Source organism: Pristis pectinata, chromosome 10 (assembly GCF_009764475.1).
Source record: "Pristis pectinata isolate sPriPec2 chromosome 10, sPriPec2.1.pri, whole genome shotgun sequence".
Lineage (NCBI taxonomy): Eukaryota > Metazoa > Chordata > Chondrichthyes > Rhinopristiformes > Pristidae > Pristis > Pristis pectinata.
Window position 1 is genome coordinate 40,041,307 of NC_067414.1, and position 18,161 is coordinate 40,059,467.

An 18,161-nucleotide genomic window follows, 5' to 3' on the forward strand; every position below is an offset into this window, starting at 1 on the left:
CGAGTTGAGCCAAAGGACCTATTTCTGTATAATTCGTATTGTTTAATGCCAGATAAGATATCTTTATTGGTCACATGTACATCAAAACACAGTGAAATACATCATTTTGCATAGTGTGTTCTGGGGGCAGACTGCAAGTGTTGCCACTCCTCCGGTGCCGACATAGCATGCCCACAACTTCCTAACCCATACGTCTTTGGAATGTGCGAGGAACCCAGAGGAAACCCACGCAGACACAGGAAGAATGTACAAGCTCCTTACAGACAGCGGCGGGAATTGAACCCGGGTCGTTGGCACTGTAATAGCATTACGCTAATGAATTGAACACAAAAGTAGGGAGGCTCTGCTTCTGTTTTGCAGGGTAATGAAGAGACATTTTCTGGAATAATGGTGTACAGTATTGGTCGTTTTATTTAAGGAAGAATGTAAATACACTGGAAGCAGTTCAGAGATGCCTGGAATAGTTCACTTGTCTTATGAAGAAAGGTTGGACAGGCTCAGCCTGTATGAGTAGAAATTTAGAACAGCAAGAGGGTTCTTAATGGAAACGTAAAAGGTCCTGAGAGGTCTTAGCAGAGTAGATACGAGAATGTTTCCACTTGTGGGGAAATTCAGAATTAGAGGTTGCTGTTTAAGGGTCACCCATTTAAGACAGAGATGGAGCAACATTTTTCCTACAAGGGTAATTATCCTTTGGAACACACTTCATCAAAGGACAGTGGAAATCTTTTAGTATTTGTAAAGCAGAGGCAGATAGTTATTTGGTATTGGTTTACTATTGTCACATGTTCAGAGTTACGGTGGAAAAACTTCTGTTTGCGTGCCATCCAGGCAGATCGTGTCATTAAGGTAGTAAAAAGAAAACAAAATGCAGAATATAATGTAGCAGTTACAAAGGAAATGCAGTGCAAGTAAACAAATAATGTGCAAGGGCCACGGTGAGGTAGATTGGGAGATCAAGAATTCACCTTTAGTGTACGAGAGGTCACTTCAAGAGTTTGATAACAGCAGACAGAAGCCGTCCTTCAGTCTGGTAGTAAGAAACGGGAGTGAAAGGTTACCAGGGGTAAGAGGGAATGAAGATTTGTGTTTCAGGTCAGATCCGCTGTAATTTTATTGAGTGCCAGAGCAGGGTTGAGGACAGTGTGGCCTTCAGCTGCTAATGCATTTATTCCTATGAATATATACCAGATGTCCTCTGAGGACTGGGTACACAAAAGTGTAATGATCTTCTTCACTCAGACTGCTCCAATGCTGCTTCAGTCAGCAGATCTAGTGCTGAGCTGGCTGACAGACCCCAAATCACAAATGTCAAGACCAAATCTCTAACTGGATCTGCATGTGACTACATAAAAGTCTGCATCAGTGCCTTCACAGCAGCTGTCATCTGAATCAGAATATAGTTCTGCATGTAAGCTGTGGTCAGAACATTTTTCTGGTGATGCAGCAAGACAGTTGGTAGTAAGGGTGTCTTGGTGATCAAATCAAAAGAGATGAAGTACTCACAATTGTTGGTGTGTGCACCTGACAGGTTGCAAATTGCACTTGCTCTGAAGGTGGTTTGGGGCTGTGATTTCTCTGCTTGCTGGTTGCAAGACGAGCTCCCCAGTGGAGACAGGCTTCACAAGGGCCTTCTTTTTGTGCAGTGGAGTCCCTCCTATTCTTTGCTATCTTTACCTAAATTGAGGTGGTGATGGACATTGAAATAACCTTTTCATTATCATCTTTCTGGAAGCTTGACCTCTGTGTGGAGCTGGAGAGAGTTGAGTGTCAATGGTTGGGTGGGTTTGTAGGAGAGGAGAGGGCAGTGGAATAACTGCGTCAAGTTGAATGTGTCAACATGAATGAGCAGTGTTGCCTGGATCTCACTTTGATGTATCTAATAAGGTCATGAAATTTCTTCCACTGTTAAGGGAGTTCTCGCCCCTGGCTGACTCCATCCCTGCCACCTTATGCTAGGCTCTTCTGATGGCTACACTGGCAGATCTGCTGCCAAACCTTCTCCATCACCCCCTCATCCAGTGCACCTGACATCCCTCTCTGGTCTCTGTCTCCTGTAGTGAGTAGTAGCTCTAACATTTGCACAATGCGATATTATCTCCCTCTTCCTCTGCATTTTTCTACTCTACATAAGTCTTTGTGTGTGTTGCTGCTGTCTGGCTGCTTGTCTTTAAGGGCTGATGCCCTTCTGTCATTGTCTTGCAGCAAAGTGTTGGCAGCTGCACTGAATTTACTGTGGTCCCACTGGGAACCATGTCAGTTCTGTTCTGGCATATTTTTCTGTATGTTAACCACCCTAGTGACCTGTCAAACTTTTTTTGGCTAATTTCATTATATTTTTGGAGGGGTCCCGATTTAGCATTTGTGCAAAATGCAGCAGTGGATTAGTGGATCAAAATGGAGTGAAATTCAATTACAGGACCTGTGTCTCTCTAAGAATTCACTAACCTGGTTTAAAAAACCTACTGTTGTTTGCTCTGTTTTCAGACCCCAAACCTCCTGGATTTTTGTTTGAAAGGCCCATTGAAAATCTGGGGCATTTGCAAGAGATTTGCACTTCTTGTTTACCACTGACCACAGCCTGTGTTAACTTTAATTAATCTCGTTGCATTGCGCAAAACAATTTAATACTATTCAAGATACAGAAGTGAGTACAGTGTATTTTGTGTGATGTTACATCCTAAACCTAGTTGTCCCTGAGTGGCTGAGTATTTATTATACAGGAGCAGCTTACTTTATGGTATCAGTTTTATTAGCTTAGTTGTAAGTTGGCTATCATTGGTGGTCATAAGAAACATCTGTATTGCTGTACTGCATAGTGCCTTTTTAAATCACTATGAAAAAGAGTAGCAGTAATGAGTGGAATTTCAAAAAAGGCACCTCACAAACAAAAACAGGATCCATTTTTCCTTACCCTTGTTATTTTTGTACAAGATTAATTTAAGTGCACATCTTTGCTCAAAACCTCCAGCTCAGTAATTTAAGAGTTGACTGAGATTCCTCTTGGTTTTGCGCAACTTTAAGTCTTTGACTGTAATGTCTCAACTTTACTCAGACAATTCCCAAAAAAAGTCTCCTGGTGATCCAAATTGACAGCCATTTGGCACTGTCTGTCAATTTATGTTTACCAATTAAAACCTTGGAGCCTTGAGAAGCCTTCTGATATTCAGATACCACTACAGAATCTGGAGTATTTGTGGTTTGTTTGGCATTAAACTGAACTGTTTTGCCTGCTCATTGTTCAAAGCTATTGTGATCTGACCGGGCAGGGTAAAAATAAAGCTGCAGCTTTTGTTTTAGTTGTGGATTGTAGTAAATGCTCAAGTATGCAAGATTTAGTTTCAGTGAGAACTATCGGGTTGTTTATCATTTCTTTCCAAATACAGTCTTTACACGAGGTTAACATTTGAAGATTGCAGCTACTTAATTTACAAAAAAAACTATGCTTTTTCTTTCATTCAATTAATTGATGTTGAGATAAGACTTTAAATTTTTGGGAGGAAGTAGCTGTAAAGGAGGTATTCTGTTCAAAGGCTGGGATTTTATTTTTATAGTTAGTCGCTGTTTTCTAGTCATTTTGCAGAAGAATCACATTTGCTTCCCCTTTGCACATTGTGAAAATATAACAAGGACAGAAGGCTATGAGAGGTCTCAGAGTAAAGGAGCAAAGCTTAGCACGACAAGGGACTAATATCAGCAGTCCTGTTCTTGCAAACCATCACGTAAGAGCCCTTAAATAGTTGCCGTCATCAGCTCTGGTCTCCTGCATATGGTCTCTTAGAACATGTGACAAAAAATGGCGAGGAGACTGAAGTAGCTATTCATGTGGTAGGAGTGGTCACTGGATTAAGTTTTAGTTATGTTGACAAGACTGTGTGTTCCTAGTTTCAACACTGCAGCCACTGCTTCTCTCTCTCTCTCTCTCTCCCCCTCTCTCTCCCTCTCTCCCCCCCACCCCCCTCTCTCTCTCTCTCTCTCTCTTTTTTTTCTAAAATCCACCTGCAGCAGTTGTGCTTGTACTATTTTGCTGCTGGACAATTATTGCCTGTTTTTTGCTCAGCAGGCAGTGAACAACAAAGGCGCAGGTCAATTCAGGACTTAACAATTATTGGAACTGAATCTAATCAGGTAAGACATTTATTTTTTTTAAAGTCTCACAGCATCTCTTAGGCCAACGTGATCCTAAAATTAATTATATTAAGCTATCAAGAATTTTTTTAAATGTCAGATAATGTACTAGAAAGAAGTTTTTCATATATTTAAAAGTAACATGGTAGATAAACTTTGACTTGTTATTATCAAAATTTTCACCAGATGTTTGATCGGCAGCAAATTAGTTATGAGCTACAGATTTCATTCTCCCATTCCAGTAAAGCCATAAGCTAGAGACCATGCATCATTTGGAGAAATAGTGAACATTTTTAAGCAGAGGAGGATGTATGACAATGGACCAATGGAAGTTCATCAATTCATCAATCTAGTTCCTTATTTCCCCCATTGGAACTTTAAGTGGAGCTATTGATTACCCAAATGTTTTATTTATATTTTTCCATCTCATGTCTATCTTTCCTAGTTTAGGAGTTTTTCCTTGCACTTATTTTAGCATTTAGCTCTCACTTATTTAAATTCATGACTGCTAGTTTCACTTGTCATATTATTGTTTTACCTTATCTGCACCATTCTGTATTTTTCACATGCTTGTGATTCTTCTTCACAGACAGCAACTGCACTTTTAGAGTTTTAGGAAACAGTATAAACAAATGTATGGGACAATGATTAAAAGATAATGGCTGAATCAAATGATGCGACATCTGTGCCCCATGATAAAATTGCTTTTAAAATAGTCTATATATACTTATTGGCACAATGTATACTTCTGATTTTGGGGAGCAGTCTTATAATATTTTCCTTTTTTTTGATGTTGAACATTGCAAGTCTGATGTGCCACTTGTGATCAATGGTTGCTTGCTAAATTGCATCAAATAAATTAATTCTAAGCTTCCTTTATTTTTTCCTGCACACCACTTCAAAGATTTTTTTATTCTCAGCCCTTCTCTAGCTCCGGCCCAAAATTTGAATACTGAATAGAAACTATTTGCTTTTATAATTACAGCTGATAATTCCCCTCTTTATGCTTCCACTCAATTTTACCTCTGCACCTGGCTACCAAGTCCCTGTTTGAAAACCAAGATCTTGAATACTAATCAACTGGCAAAATAACAAGTTAAGCATGCATCATAGTATAACAAACTTTTAGTAATTTGGATATAAACTTGCTGATTTCTGCAGTACCTTGTAGTCTTTTTTAGATGTAATAGACACACTGGATAAACTGCGATACTGGGTAATTTAAATTTGTGTTAAGCTGGAAAATTGGAGATTTTGTGTTTGGGAAAGTGAGAAGTTTATTTTTCTTGTCCCACTCTTAAAAGCACTAACTTCACAAGCACGAAGTTGTTCCTATCTAAATGATAAATTATTGAAATTACTGGCTCATCATGTTTGATTATGTTAGATTTAACTAAGATTAGAAGGGATGCCAAGACTTCAAAACATTTTGAATATCACATTCCACGATTCTGTACATTTTCCTATGAAATTGTACAGCCACCTTGGGCACTGTTCATGTGTTCCAAGGAATTATTAGACAGTTACGCTGGTTAAAAAAAAATGTAACCAAGCCAAATTTTGCTTTCATCTGCTGCTGACACATCTGCATCTGGCAGGGGTCACTAGATAACCATCAAGAACAAAAGACCTGGCTAAACTTCTTTAACAAAATGATACTGAGGCTATTTGTTGCACATTTCCTTTCTCTATTCCATTGTCTGTCTGCAGGAGAACAATGAATTTAACAGGAAGGTCAAGTTAGGACCTTCCTAGCTTATGTGGCTCAGTCATTGGTTATACTAAGTGATCCACAGAAAGAGTATAAAGCATGTTTTTTTTTAATTTATTCTGTTATCAGCAGATAATTGTTGTAATCTCTCATCATGTTTTCCAACTTCAGGTTCTTGCTATTTTCTGATGACCACCCCATCACTATTTGATTTTGTATCCAATGCTATAGATCATAGTGATATATACTGGATACATTTAGCAAGATTAACTTTCCTCAAACAAATATAAAGAAAATCACATAGAACAAATCACAAAAAGGTTGTAAAATTAAAGTAGTTAGTTTTATCCTTTTTCCCAATTTGTTATCTTCTTCTGTGATGGGAAGTTACTTTTATGGATTTTTATCATGTGGCAGAGTGAATTTTAAGTATTTGAATTCAAAACTAATTGTAGTTTTTGATAAAGTGGTAAAATCAGTTCAGAATTTATTTTGGCAGCACCTTTCAGAATAGCTAAAGCATACTTGTAAAGCAATTCAAACTCAGCTCTATAAAGAGCTCCGATATATCAAGGTACCTATTTGATTATCTGAACACAGTGATTGCTTTTCCACTTTTTACTGTTGAAATGTTATAGCAAATATGATTTGTTCAAGCAATATTATCATAAGGAATTTTATTCTGACTTCTATTGTTCACATATCCAGGGCAGCAGAAATAGCAGCCGCTCATCTAGTCCGAGTGTGAGGATGATCACTGCCACGGGAACTCCTTCTGAGAAAACTACTCGCAACTATGCATGGACACCAGATGAATTAACAGGTTTGTTATGGCTTTTATTTAAAACAGTCCAATTGATGGGATGGAATTCTAGAGAAATGGCATAGGGTTAATAAAAACAACTGTCTCGGTTTAATTTCCTGTAATGAGTATGCATTATATAGGGAGGTATGAAGTATACAGAAAATGTGATGACCACCTTTTTCTTGTGTCTCTGTCTCAAATATGTATCTATATTTTATATCGTCGTAGAGTCTTACAGCATGGAAACAGGCCCTTCGGTCCAAACTTGTCCATGCTGACTGAGTTGTCCAGCAAGCTAGTCCCATCTGCCCACATTTGGCCCATAACCCACTAAACCTCTCCTATCCATGTACTTAACTAGATGGCTTTTAAATGTGGCTAATGCGCCTGCCTCAACCACAATTTCTGGCAGCTCATTCCAAATACACACCACCCTTTGTGTCAAGAAGCTGCCCCTGATGTCCTTTTTATATCTCTTGCCTGACCTTAAACCTATGCCCTCTTGTTTTTAGCATCTCCTCCCTGGGAAAAAGACTATGTGCTTTCACGCTATCTATGCCCCTCATGATCTCATATAGCTCTATCAGGTATTTGTAGCATAAGTTTTGCATGCACTTTCTGTTTGGTCCTTGGTATCATGCTATTATGACACATGCATTGGGCTTTTAATTAGGTGTGTACTTTGGTGCAGGACTCTCCTTTTCTTGTTTTCACTCACGTATGTCTGACTGCCTCATACTTTGGACCCGCCCTGTTTCACCAGCAATTTGATTGAATGCCCTTTCCACACACTTAAACTAGTAATAGCAAAGTAGTCTGGGTGACGTTGATGAAACCAATGCAAATATTGGCCATTTTAAATACGAGTGATGCCCATAACCATTCATGTTCATCCTTTACACCTCTTCAAGATTCCATTTGCCCAGATCAGGCTCCATCTACAGAAATGACATGCTGCCATGTTGGAATTCTGCTAATTGCTCTGGTTCAGAAAAAACCGTTAAATTGTATTTTTTTAAAGCACGGCCATAATCTGGGAGGTTTGAAAAGTATTTTCCTATCAAAAATAATTAATTTGCTAAGAAATTATACACTGTGTGTATGTATAGTGTGTGTCGATAATATATATTGTTTCATTGATTTTAAATTATATTATTCCTTTCAGGAGGAATGGTATTCTCAATAAATATTCTTATTTTTGCTGTTTAAATCCATTAGCAGCTGTATTAATAAAATAGCACCAGGTAGCCACACAAGTACATCAAAGGATTCCTTTTAATTGAAGAAAAATAAATTGCATTAAATTGTTGTGTTTGTTTTTGTTGATTCTTCAGAAATCTTACATTTGACTTTACACAAATTTCAGCAATAATTTGAACTGGAAATTAAACACTGCAACTTTAAACAATTTGGGCATGGTTTCCCAAGTGTATTGAAAGCAGAAACTCAAAACCCAAACTGTATGCAAATAGTGTGACAGGAGGAAGTAATTAAGTACAACCTTACCAATGGTGCAGACATAAACTTTATGTTCTTTATAATGAGAATATAATTCTATCGACAAAATTGAAATGCATGGAGCTTTGAGTTATATGCTTCAGACTGGATAAGTGATAACATTGTGGTTCTGCAATGGGATGTAGATAGAAAACAGAACATTACAGCACAGTACAGGCCCTTCAGCCCACCATGTTGCGCCAACCTATATAAACACCTATTACATGATCAATATAACCCTTCCCTCCTACACAGCCCAAAACCCTCCATTTTCCTTACATCCATGTGCCTATCTAAGGGTCTTTATATTTCCCTATTGTATCAGCCTCTACCACCAAAACTACCTCTGACGTCACCCCTAAACTTTCCTCCTCTGACCTTAAACTGATGTCCTCTGGATAGATTGAGTAATTGGGCGAACACCTGGCCAATGAATTTTAACGTGGGGAAGTATGAGGTCATGTGCTTTTATAAGAGGAATTAAAAGGTGAGTTATTATCTAAATGGAGAGAGACTGCAAATGTTCAGAGGGATTTAGATGCTGTAGTGCATGAATCATAAAAAGTTAGCATACTGGTCCAAAGAAGGAAAACAGCATTGTGGCCTTTATTGCAAAGTTTAGGAATAGGGAGGTGTTGTTACAGTTGTACAGGATGTTGATGAGACCACATGGATGTGCTGGGAAGATACATGAATATGCTGGGAATGGAGGGATATGGATCATGTGCAGAAAGAAAAGATTTGGCATTGGGTTCAGCACAGACATCATGGGCTGAAGGGCTGTACTGTTCTATGTAATGTTCTCTGTAAATCTGCAGGGTAACCATTATAATCACTTTTAGAAACCCATTAAATCCTCTGGTCACTTACTTCTACTTTTCTAGAGGGGGTTATAGGAAAATATTGCACCGTACCTAAAGAAGGATAAATTGGCCTTTACAGAAGTGCTCCACAGATTTACCAAATGTTTCCACCTTTGCTGATGCGAAACTAAGTGGGAATATAAGGAGTTATTGGAGTGCAAGGAGGTTTCAAGGCAGTATAAACAACTAAGTGAATGGGCAAGAACATGGCAAATGGAGTATAGTGTGGAAAAATGTGTGCTTATCCACTTCAGAAGAAAAAAATCAAATGCTGAGTACTTATTAGATGGTCAGGGATTGGAAAATGTTGATGTTCAAAGGAACCTGAAGGTTCTTTTATATAAATCAAATGAAAGCTAACGTGTTGGTGCAGTAAACAATTAGGAAGGGAAATTTTAGCCTTTATATTGAAGTGTACTAGCTATAAGAAGAGGCTGGACAAACTTAGATTGTTTTCGCTGGAGCATCTGAGGCCAAGGGGCGACCTTATAAACTTAGGACAGGCACAGAGAAGATAGGGAGTCAGAGTCTTTTTCCCAGGGTGGAAAGATCAAATACTAGAGGACATGGTTTAAGAGGAGAGCGGGAAAGTTTAAAGGAGATGTGCTAGGCAAGTTTTTTTTTACACGGAGAGTATTAAGTGCCTTGAATGCTTTGCCATACAAGATGGTAGAAGCAGATATGATAGGAAAGATTAAGAGGCATTTCAACAGACTCATGAACCGGCAAGGCAAGACTCCATCACAGGCACAACCCTCTCCACCATCAAGGACATCTTTAAGAAGCAGTGCCTCAAGAAGGTGGCATCCATCACTAAGGACCCTCACCATCCGGGACATGCCCTTTTCTCGTTATTACCATCAGGGAGGAGGTAGATGAGCCTGAAGATTCACACTCAACAATTCAGGAACAGCTGCTTCCCCTCTGCCATCAGATTTCTGAATGGCCCATGAACCTATGAACACTACCTTGTGATTCCTTTTTTTGTGCATTATTTATTTTTGTAATTTATAGCAATTTTATGTCTTTGCACTGTACTGCTTCTGCAAAACAACAAATCTCACGTCACATAAGTCAGTGATAATAAATCTGATTCTGATTCAGAATAGAGGGATACTGACCAGGTGCAGGCAGATGGGATTAGTTTAGATTGGCATCATGGTTGGCGCAGACACAGTGGACTGAAGGGCCTGTTCCTACACTGGACTGTTTGTTCTATGTTCTTTGTACAAATGGATTTGAGTACAAAAAAACCATTTCTTACGACAATTATATGGAGTCTTTTTGAGACCACTCCTAGAGTATTGTGTACAGTTTTGGCTTCCTTATCTAAATAAAATGTATATGTTACTACAGAGGGATTGCCACAAAAGTCGACTTAAACTGAAATGGTGGGTCTGTCAGATGAGAAGAACTTGAATTGGGTAGGTCTCTATTATCCAGAGCTTAGAAGAATGTGTGGTGGCATCATTGAAGCATACAAAACGTTTAAGAGAGCTCAACATATTAGATAAGAAAAGAATGTTTCCCTTGGCTAGAGAGTCTCGATGTAGAAGTCACATTCTCAAAATAAGGAGCAGGGCACGTGGGACTGAAATGAGGAGAAATTTCTTCATTCGAGTGGTGGTGAATCTTTGGAATTCTCTTTTCTGAAGCACTGTGGAGGCTGAATCATGGATTACATTCAAAAAAGAGACTGAAGGATATTGGAGGAATTGAGGGATAAGTGAATGAGGCAGGAAAATTGTGTTCAAATAGAATTTCAGCCTTGGTTTTGTTGAGTGACAGAGCAGGATCCAGGAGCCAAATAACCTACTCCTGTGCCTACTTACTATAGGTGAACTCCAGCAGTTGAATTTTGAGTGTTTACAAAACCTAGTATTGTTTTCCCTGAATGATTTGGTTGAAAGTTTCTAATTGTAAGGGAAAATGAAAAGGTAGATATGGAAAAAGTATTACTGTTGGTTGGGAGTTCAGGAATAGGAAGCAAGATCTAAAAGTTAGAGCCAGGCTTTTCGGGACACGTAGAGGGCAGTAAAGATTTGGAACTCTGCCGACAACTGTTGATGTCTCTTGTTAATTTTAAATCTTAGGATCCAGGGTCTTTTTTAAACAAATGTGTTGAGGCATGTAGTCAAACATTTTTTTTGGAGTTATGTCACAGATCTACAATGATTTCATTGAATTATGGGACAGGCTCAAGCTGAATGGCCTCCTCTGCCTATTTCTGCAAGCCACCTGTGTGCTTAATCACCTGTAATTTCAATGCCTGTCTTTATTAATCTATCACTTTCCTTGGCCTGTTCATCATCTCCGGTGTGGTTCTCATTCTTGCCACTTAGTCCAAGGAACATATGGTGGACAACTGACTTACTTAACTATTCATCATTAGTTGTCATCCATCAGAACTGATTATTTGCATGATCTTCTAGAACACATTAAAAATTGTCGTCTTAACCCCTTTACTTTTCTTTCTCTGTACAGACTTTCAACAAAAGGAGCAAAGTGCTCGTGAGCTATTTTGTCACTAAGGAGAATACCTTTTCAGTTGTTTCTCTCTGGTTAGCCCACCAAGACAAAATTCTTCTCGGGATTTTCTTGGTCTACCCTAGATATTGTATCTAATTTCTGTTCTTTCTCCCTGTATACCCTACCACTGCTTTTCCCCAATCTCCAACCTCCCTTCCTTTTATTGCTTCCCAAATCCAAGCTAATCTTTCCTCCAACTCTAATCAAGTTGTTGCCTTAAAAGGGCACTGGTTGAAGTTGAAAATTGCATTCCAAGTGACTCTGAACGTTAAAGGTATTCTTCCTCATCCCCCACTGCCCATATGTGGCCTTTGATTGAACGCCGCCTTCCAGTTGGATGGGATTGCCCTCACTTAATTAATTACATGTTTATTTTTCTCGTCATGGCAGAGAATCACCAAAAATAGTTTCTCTTCCAAAGTTGTCTCTGGAGTTCTACAAGAATCAGTCCATGTAACCCTCTCATTTCCCATTGATACACTAGTAATGGTAATTCAAGTGCAGAAGGCTCGTATTAGTGCCATGAAATTACAAGGTTATTGTAAGATCCATCTGGTTGCTGATCTTCAGAAAACTAAATCTGCCGTTCTTGCTTGGTTGCTGATGCAAATGAAATTGGCACATAACTGCCAAACGTCATCTAAATTTTCACTCAGCAAGCTAGAGGAGGGAAAAAAATTTGGGTAAAGGCATTCCTGTCTGCCTGTCTCAAACTGTCCATCATTCATGTGGCAGTTGAAATCCCTGTCGTAGCATCTAAGTGAGTGCTAAAATGGAACTTCCAGAGGGCAGACTGCATTGGTTTTACTACTGAGGTGGAGGAAACTATCCATTGCATTGCTCCAACACCAAAACAGAGAAATCTTCTTGTAGACACATTCTACAGATGCTGGAATCTGGAGCAACACACACAAAAAGTGCTTGAGGAACTCAGCAGGTCAGGCAGCATCTATGGAGGGAAATAAACAGTCGATGTTTTGGGTCGAGACCCTTCATCAGGACTGGAAAGCAAGAGGACAGAAGCCAGAATAAAAAGATCGGGGGAGGGGGAGAAGCACATGCAGGCAGGCGAGAGGGGGGAGAGAGGGGGGGAGATGTAAGAAGTTGAGAGGTGATAGGTAGAAGAGGCAAAGGGCTGTAGAAGAAGGGATCCAGTAAGAGAGGGCAGTGGATCGTGGAATAAAGGGAAGGAGGTGGGGAATAGATGGGTAGGTCATGAGGGTGGGGGAAGGGAAAAGAGGAGGGGATAGGGAGCCACAGGAATGATGGAAGACACAGGAGGGAAGGGGGAAGGAGGGAGAAAAAAGGAGAAGAGGGGAGGGGTTACCAGAAGTCAGAGAAATTGAGGTTGTGGCCGTCAGGTTGGAGACTACCAGGGCAGAATATGAGATGTTGTTTCTCCAACCTATGTCGGGCCTCAACGTGGCAGTAGAGGAGGCCATGTCGGTATGGGAGTGGGATATGGAATTGAAGTGGCTGGCCACTGGGAGGTCCTTGCTTTTACAGCGGATGGAGTAAAGATGCTCGACGAAGTGGTCACCCAGTCTGCGTCGGGTCTCACCGATGTAGAGGAGGCCACACCAGGAGCACCAGATGCAATAAATGACACCTTTGGATTCACAGGTGAAGCGCTGCCTCACCTGGAAGGACTGTTTAGGGCCCTGAATGGTGATGAGGGAGGAAGTGTAGGGGCAGGTGTAGCACTTAGTGCGGTTTCAGAGATAAGGGCCAGGAGGGTCATCAGTGGGGAGGGATGAGTGGACAAGGGAATTGCAGAGAGCGCGATCCCTGTGGAGAGCGGTGGGGTGGGGGGGGAGAGGGGAAGATGTGCCTGGTGACGGGATCCCGTTGGAGGTGGCGGAAGTTGCAGAGATTGATGTGTTGGATGCGGAGGCTCGTGTGTGGTAGGTGAGGACAAGGGGACCCCTGTCCCTGTTATGTCAGGGGGGAATGGGCCAAGTGTTGACATACGGGAAATGGAGGAGATGCGGGTGAGGGCAGCATTGATGGTGGTGGAAGGGCCTTTTGCGGCCCTCCTTATGGCTACAATAAAGGAGAACGTCCCCCAAGGTTTCAGCGAGCAGTTTGAGCCCGAAGTGTGAAACCTTCTCAAATGAAATCAACATCCCACCTTTTCTCTGCAACCCCTACTGCCCCTCAACTTTTCAAGATATCTGCTCTCTGCATACCACCCTTCTGTATTTCACCAGTTTTCGTTGTTACACCATTCGCAATCCAGATGTTGGTTGTTTTGCACCTAAACTATGGAAATTCTTTCCTCGCCCTCTCGTTCTGCTTTACTTTCTGCACCCATAAAACCCACTTTTTTACTCAAGTTTTTCAGTGTTTGTATTTTAATGCATCTAATTGTGTTTGAAGGCACTACTGTGAAGTGCCTTGGAATAGCTTATTACATTAAAGATGCTATATAAATGCTGGCGGTTGTTGCATTCATTGATGTGTACATGTATTTATTGACAGGTCAAAGGCCAAGAGGTTATTGCAGTAAACCAATTTGAACTTAAATTTTGTTCAAATAACTACTGTAAATGAAGGCAATCAGACGTTGAGTGGTTTCAATTGACTGTTGGGCATAGGTCTGGCATACATGTGGCAGATTAATTGACTGAATTTGAACTCTTTTAAACTGAACTTTAAGTGTAGCATCAATATGCAAAAGAGAGCTGAGTGAAGTTTGGCCTCTAATCAATGCAGCTTCAGATCATTAACAATGGGTCAATGTACCTGCGTTTGAAAATCTGGGTGCAGTGTGATAAAGCTGTCAAATGGGTGCAATCAGTAGCAATCCACCATGCCACTGGTGCTTGGCTTGTTTTGTGCACAACTGAGATGAGGTGAAATTTCTTCATATGGAGGGTAGTGAAACTACAGCATTCACTAACAAAGAGGGCTACAAAGGCTCGGCCACTTGGTATACAAAAGACCAGAGTATTAGGGAAATAAAGGTATCGGGTTTGCACAGGGAAGTGATGCTGAGGTAAAAGGTCAACCATGATCTTACTGAAAGAACAGGCATGATTTGCTAAATGGCTTCTTCCTGTTCCTGTCTCAAGTTGTTATTACTGCTCTGATCGAAATTACATTTGTAGTAGTTTAAAAGCTCATATTTAAATGATATAATATTTTGTGCTGATTCAGTCAGGTCTTGCCAAAATACACTAGTGTCTGATGGAAAAGGAAAGCACTCACAAGCCCACATTCAACTCTAGCACAGCTCAAAAATTGAGCTAATAAAATAAATCCGCTCTTTTGGAAACCTAAAGTTTATTTGTTAAGCTTTATTCACCATTTAAATACACCTCAATATTTTTCATAGGTTCTTCCAGTTATTGGATATATTTTTGTGAAATTGGATCAGAAATTCAAATCTTTAATATTTTACTTTTTGAGAATGAAGGAATTTAAAGAATATTGATGTGATTGAGCTACAGGGTTGTCAGGTGTGGACGGATGAGATACTTGACAAGGACTTTACTGGTCACTTGATTAAACTAACTACCACAACAAGACCTGATACAATGTGTTTGTACTGGAATTTTTTTTCAATAGACACCACCACGTAACTTGCTGCGTTTGGGGCTGCTGTTTTTTAAAAAAATGTTCCTCTCTCCATTTCAATCTTACAATTAGTTTTAGTTTATGAAACATGACAAAAAAAGGGAAAAACTTTGATGTGTAATAGGTATGCTATTAAATAATTATGGACCAGTTTGTCTTTCTGTTTAATTAGGCCCCCTTCCCTATGGTATACATTGGTGCAGCAGTTAAGACCAATAATCCAGAGACCCAAGTTCAAATGTCACCATGGAATCTATGAAATTATAATTTAATTAATAATCTAGCATTTTAAAGAAAATCACCATGATTGCATGAATACATGAAGAGGATCAGGAGTAGGCCATTTGGCTCCAGAGCTTGGTCTGCCATTTAATAAAATCATGATGACCACAGAACCACTGAGTAGTTCTAACTGTCATTCACTGACGAACTTCAGGGAGGAAAATCTACCTTCCTTAGCCTGTCTGGTCTTTACATGACTCCAGACTCTCAAATGTGGTTGATTCTTAAATGGCCAAGCAAACATCTCAGGCTGAAGAGCGTTTAGGGTTGGGCAATAAATGCTGATCTTTCAAGCGACAAGCAAATCCTGAAAAATAAATGAAAAAGATCAATGGCCAATATCTAAGTGATTTACCATCAGTCCAAAAGCTAAAAGTAATATTCTTGTTACTATAGTTCAGATGCTGGTTATATCATTTGTCCTTGCATGATCTTGGTTGACTTTGGAAAACATTTAAGAAAATGAATAGAATATTGAATTACACAGCCAAAATAATCGTGTGTGAGTCAACTCAAATAGTTCCTTAATTGTATAGTCGCATAACTTTAACTTGCATACTGTGGCCAGTGTGGCTAATAATTCCAAAGAGATGGCATTGAAATGGGGCAGTTCAGAAAAGAACTGCTTCAAACATTATGTGGGAATAATGAAATAACTTAAGAAGTAATTGAAGATTATTAACAGCTATTTTTACATACTTTAATTGTTGTCAATTGTTTTCTTTTAAAGCCCACTTACGTCACGAACTGATTGAAAAGGGACTAAAAACAATGTCGCCAATGTTGATCAAAGACTAGTTAGTGTACATGCAGAGTATAGGCCAATATTTTGATCATCTTCACTTGTATTCTCATTCTCCACCCTCCCGAATTGCTATCTAAGATCAGGATCTTGCCCCTTGAAGCAGTGACAGTAAAAGTCCATCCCCTACTACCATGCAAAAGTTGTGAATCAAGACCTCCCATTGCACCACTGTAGTGTGTGCATCTCTTCTGAAATACAACATTCTAAGGCAAAGTTTAAATAATGAAGAAAGAATATGAGGAAAAATACTCTCTCACTTGCTGGAGCTATAGATAGCCTAAATCCACTTGAACAAACAGCTGGTCTGTGAAACTTGTTTTATAAATGATGTTCTTTACCAGACTAAGCAAGCAGCTGCCCTCAGACAGCTGGACTTTGACAAGATTTGAAGTCAGTTCCCATAAATAAACATAACGAAATGTATGTAACCTAATAATTTGAGTTAATGCTCTAACAATTATTTTCCAGATACAAATGGTTCTGATAACTCTATCCCAATGGCATATCTTACGCTGGATCACCAGTTACAGGTAAGAATGTCACTATGCGCCTAAAACTATTTTGATTGATTATTTTAAATACTAAGCATTAACTCACTGTGAAGCTTAATATTTGGGTTCTCTGTGCTTGTGTTCTGAATCATTCTCTCAAGGAAATAATTTATACTAATTTATGAAGTGAACATGCAGTTGAATAAGTGTTCTTGTGACATAAAATACAAAGTTTTACACTCCGTAAGTGGTCTGTTCCTCACTGAATTTTAGGTGACTGAAGACAAGGGGAATTCCTTGAGCACTTGTTTCAGCTGTTATCTTGGCAATAAGAACAGAAAATGCTGGAAGTGCTCAGCCGGACAGGGCATTATCTGTGGTAAAAGTAATCAAGTTAATGTTTCAGTTCCATGGAAATGCCCGATACCAGGAGCAGGATGACACTTTTATAGATTGAGTGGGAACAACGTGAGGTTATCCTTGCCCTTCCGTACCATTGGCTAGTGTCTTTTCCACATCAATGCCTGTGTACTGATGTAGTTAAGGATTTAGTAAATCTGGCCCTGTTCTTATCTATTCTTCCACCATGTGCATTGAATATAACCCCTCTATAAACTTGAAGATCCATTGTTTCCTGATAATTCTGATAAACCTATGTATTTAATTTTCCATCTGTGGTTTTTAGATTAGCTTTTAAAGGCATGCTTAAAGGCAATTTTCATTTGTGATTTTACATTTCTCTGCAGCCACTAGCCCCATGTCCAAACTCCAAAGAATCCATGTCTGTATTTGAGCAGCATTGCAAAATGGCTCAGGAATACCTGAAAGTTCAAACTGAAATAGCATTGTTACTACAGAGAAAGTAAGTGAGAGTTATTTGTATTTTCCTTGTTGTACAAGGGATAAGTTAATGTCAAACCTGCAAGTTTTTGTTGTTGCAAGTTCTGATAATATTGCATTACTACACAGCATCTCTGAGACAGAGTGACGATGAAAAAATAACTTGTTACGTGTGTCTGCCAGTTTTTTTTTGTTCTTGGGATGGTGGAATCAAAGTTAATTTGGGTGCCCTGAGAAGGAGATGGCAGACAGACCACAACATTCAAGCAACAAGAGCAAGGGAGATATTGAATACTCTGATCAGGGGCTAGTCTTTTGACCCCTGAAAACCTCACTATCATCTAGAAGATTCAAATAGGTGTCAAATTGCAATGGTCACATAACTATAGGCTTGACAAGACTGAAAAATCTTGATGTTGTTCAGGTCTGTGCAGATAACTTGGGTGCAATTCTAAACACCAGATTCATCATCTGTCCCAGCATTATTTTGTAAACTGTGATTGCACTATGCATTATCCACAGGTTGTATTTCCAGAGCTCATCAAAGTTACTTCAACAGCAACCCTCTAGCACATGACTTCTCACCAGGGACAAAAATAGCAATTGTGAAAGAAAACCTTCATCCTCTCCA

At 39.5% G+C, this 18,161-nt stretch overlaps 1 protein-coding gene across 4 annotated transcripts in view; it reads left to right on the forward strand.

Annotated features, from left to right (window-relative positions):
- Positions 1 to 18,161, forward strand: part of map3k7 (mitogen-activated protein kinase kinase kinase 7) — a 97,756-nt gene that overhangs the window by 75,745 nt on the left and 3,850 nt on the right. For 2 of the 4 annotated variants that reach the window (XM_052024553.1, XM_052024555.1), the window contains 4 exons: positions 4,061 to 4,128; positions 6,548 to 6,662; positions 16,668 to 16,729; positions 17,437 to 17,552. In XM_052024553.1, coding sequence (XP_051880513.1) covers positions 4,061 to 4,128; positions 6,548 to 6,662; positions 16,668 to 16,729; positions 17,437 to 17,552 — 361 coding nt within the window. The remainder of the gene's footprint in view (positions 1 to 4,060; positions 4,129 to 6,547; positions 6,663 to 16,667; positions 16,730 to 17,436; positions 17,553 to 18,161) is intronic. The other 2 variants (XM_052024554.1, XM_052024557.1) reach the window with 1 other exon arrangement.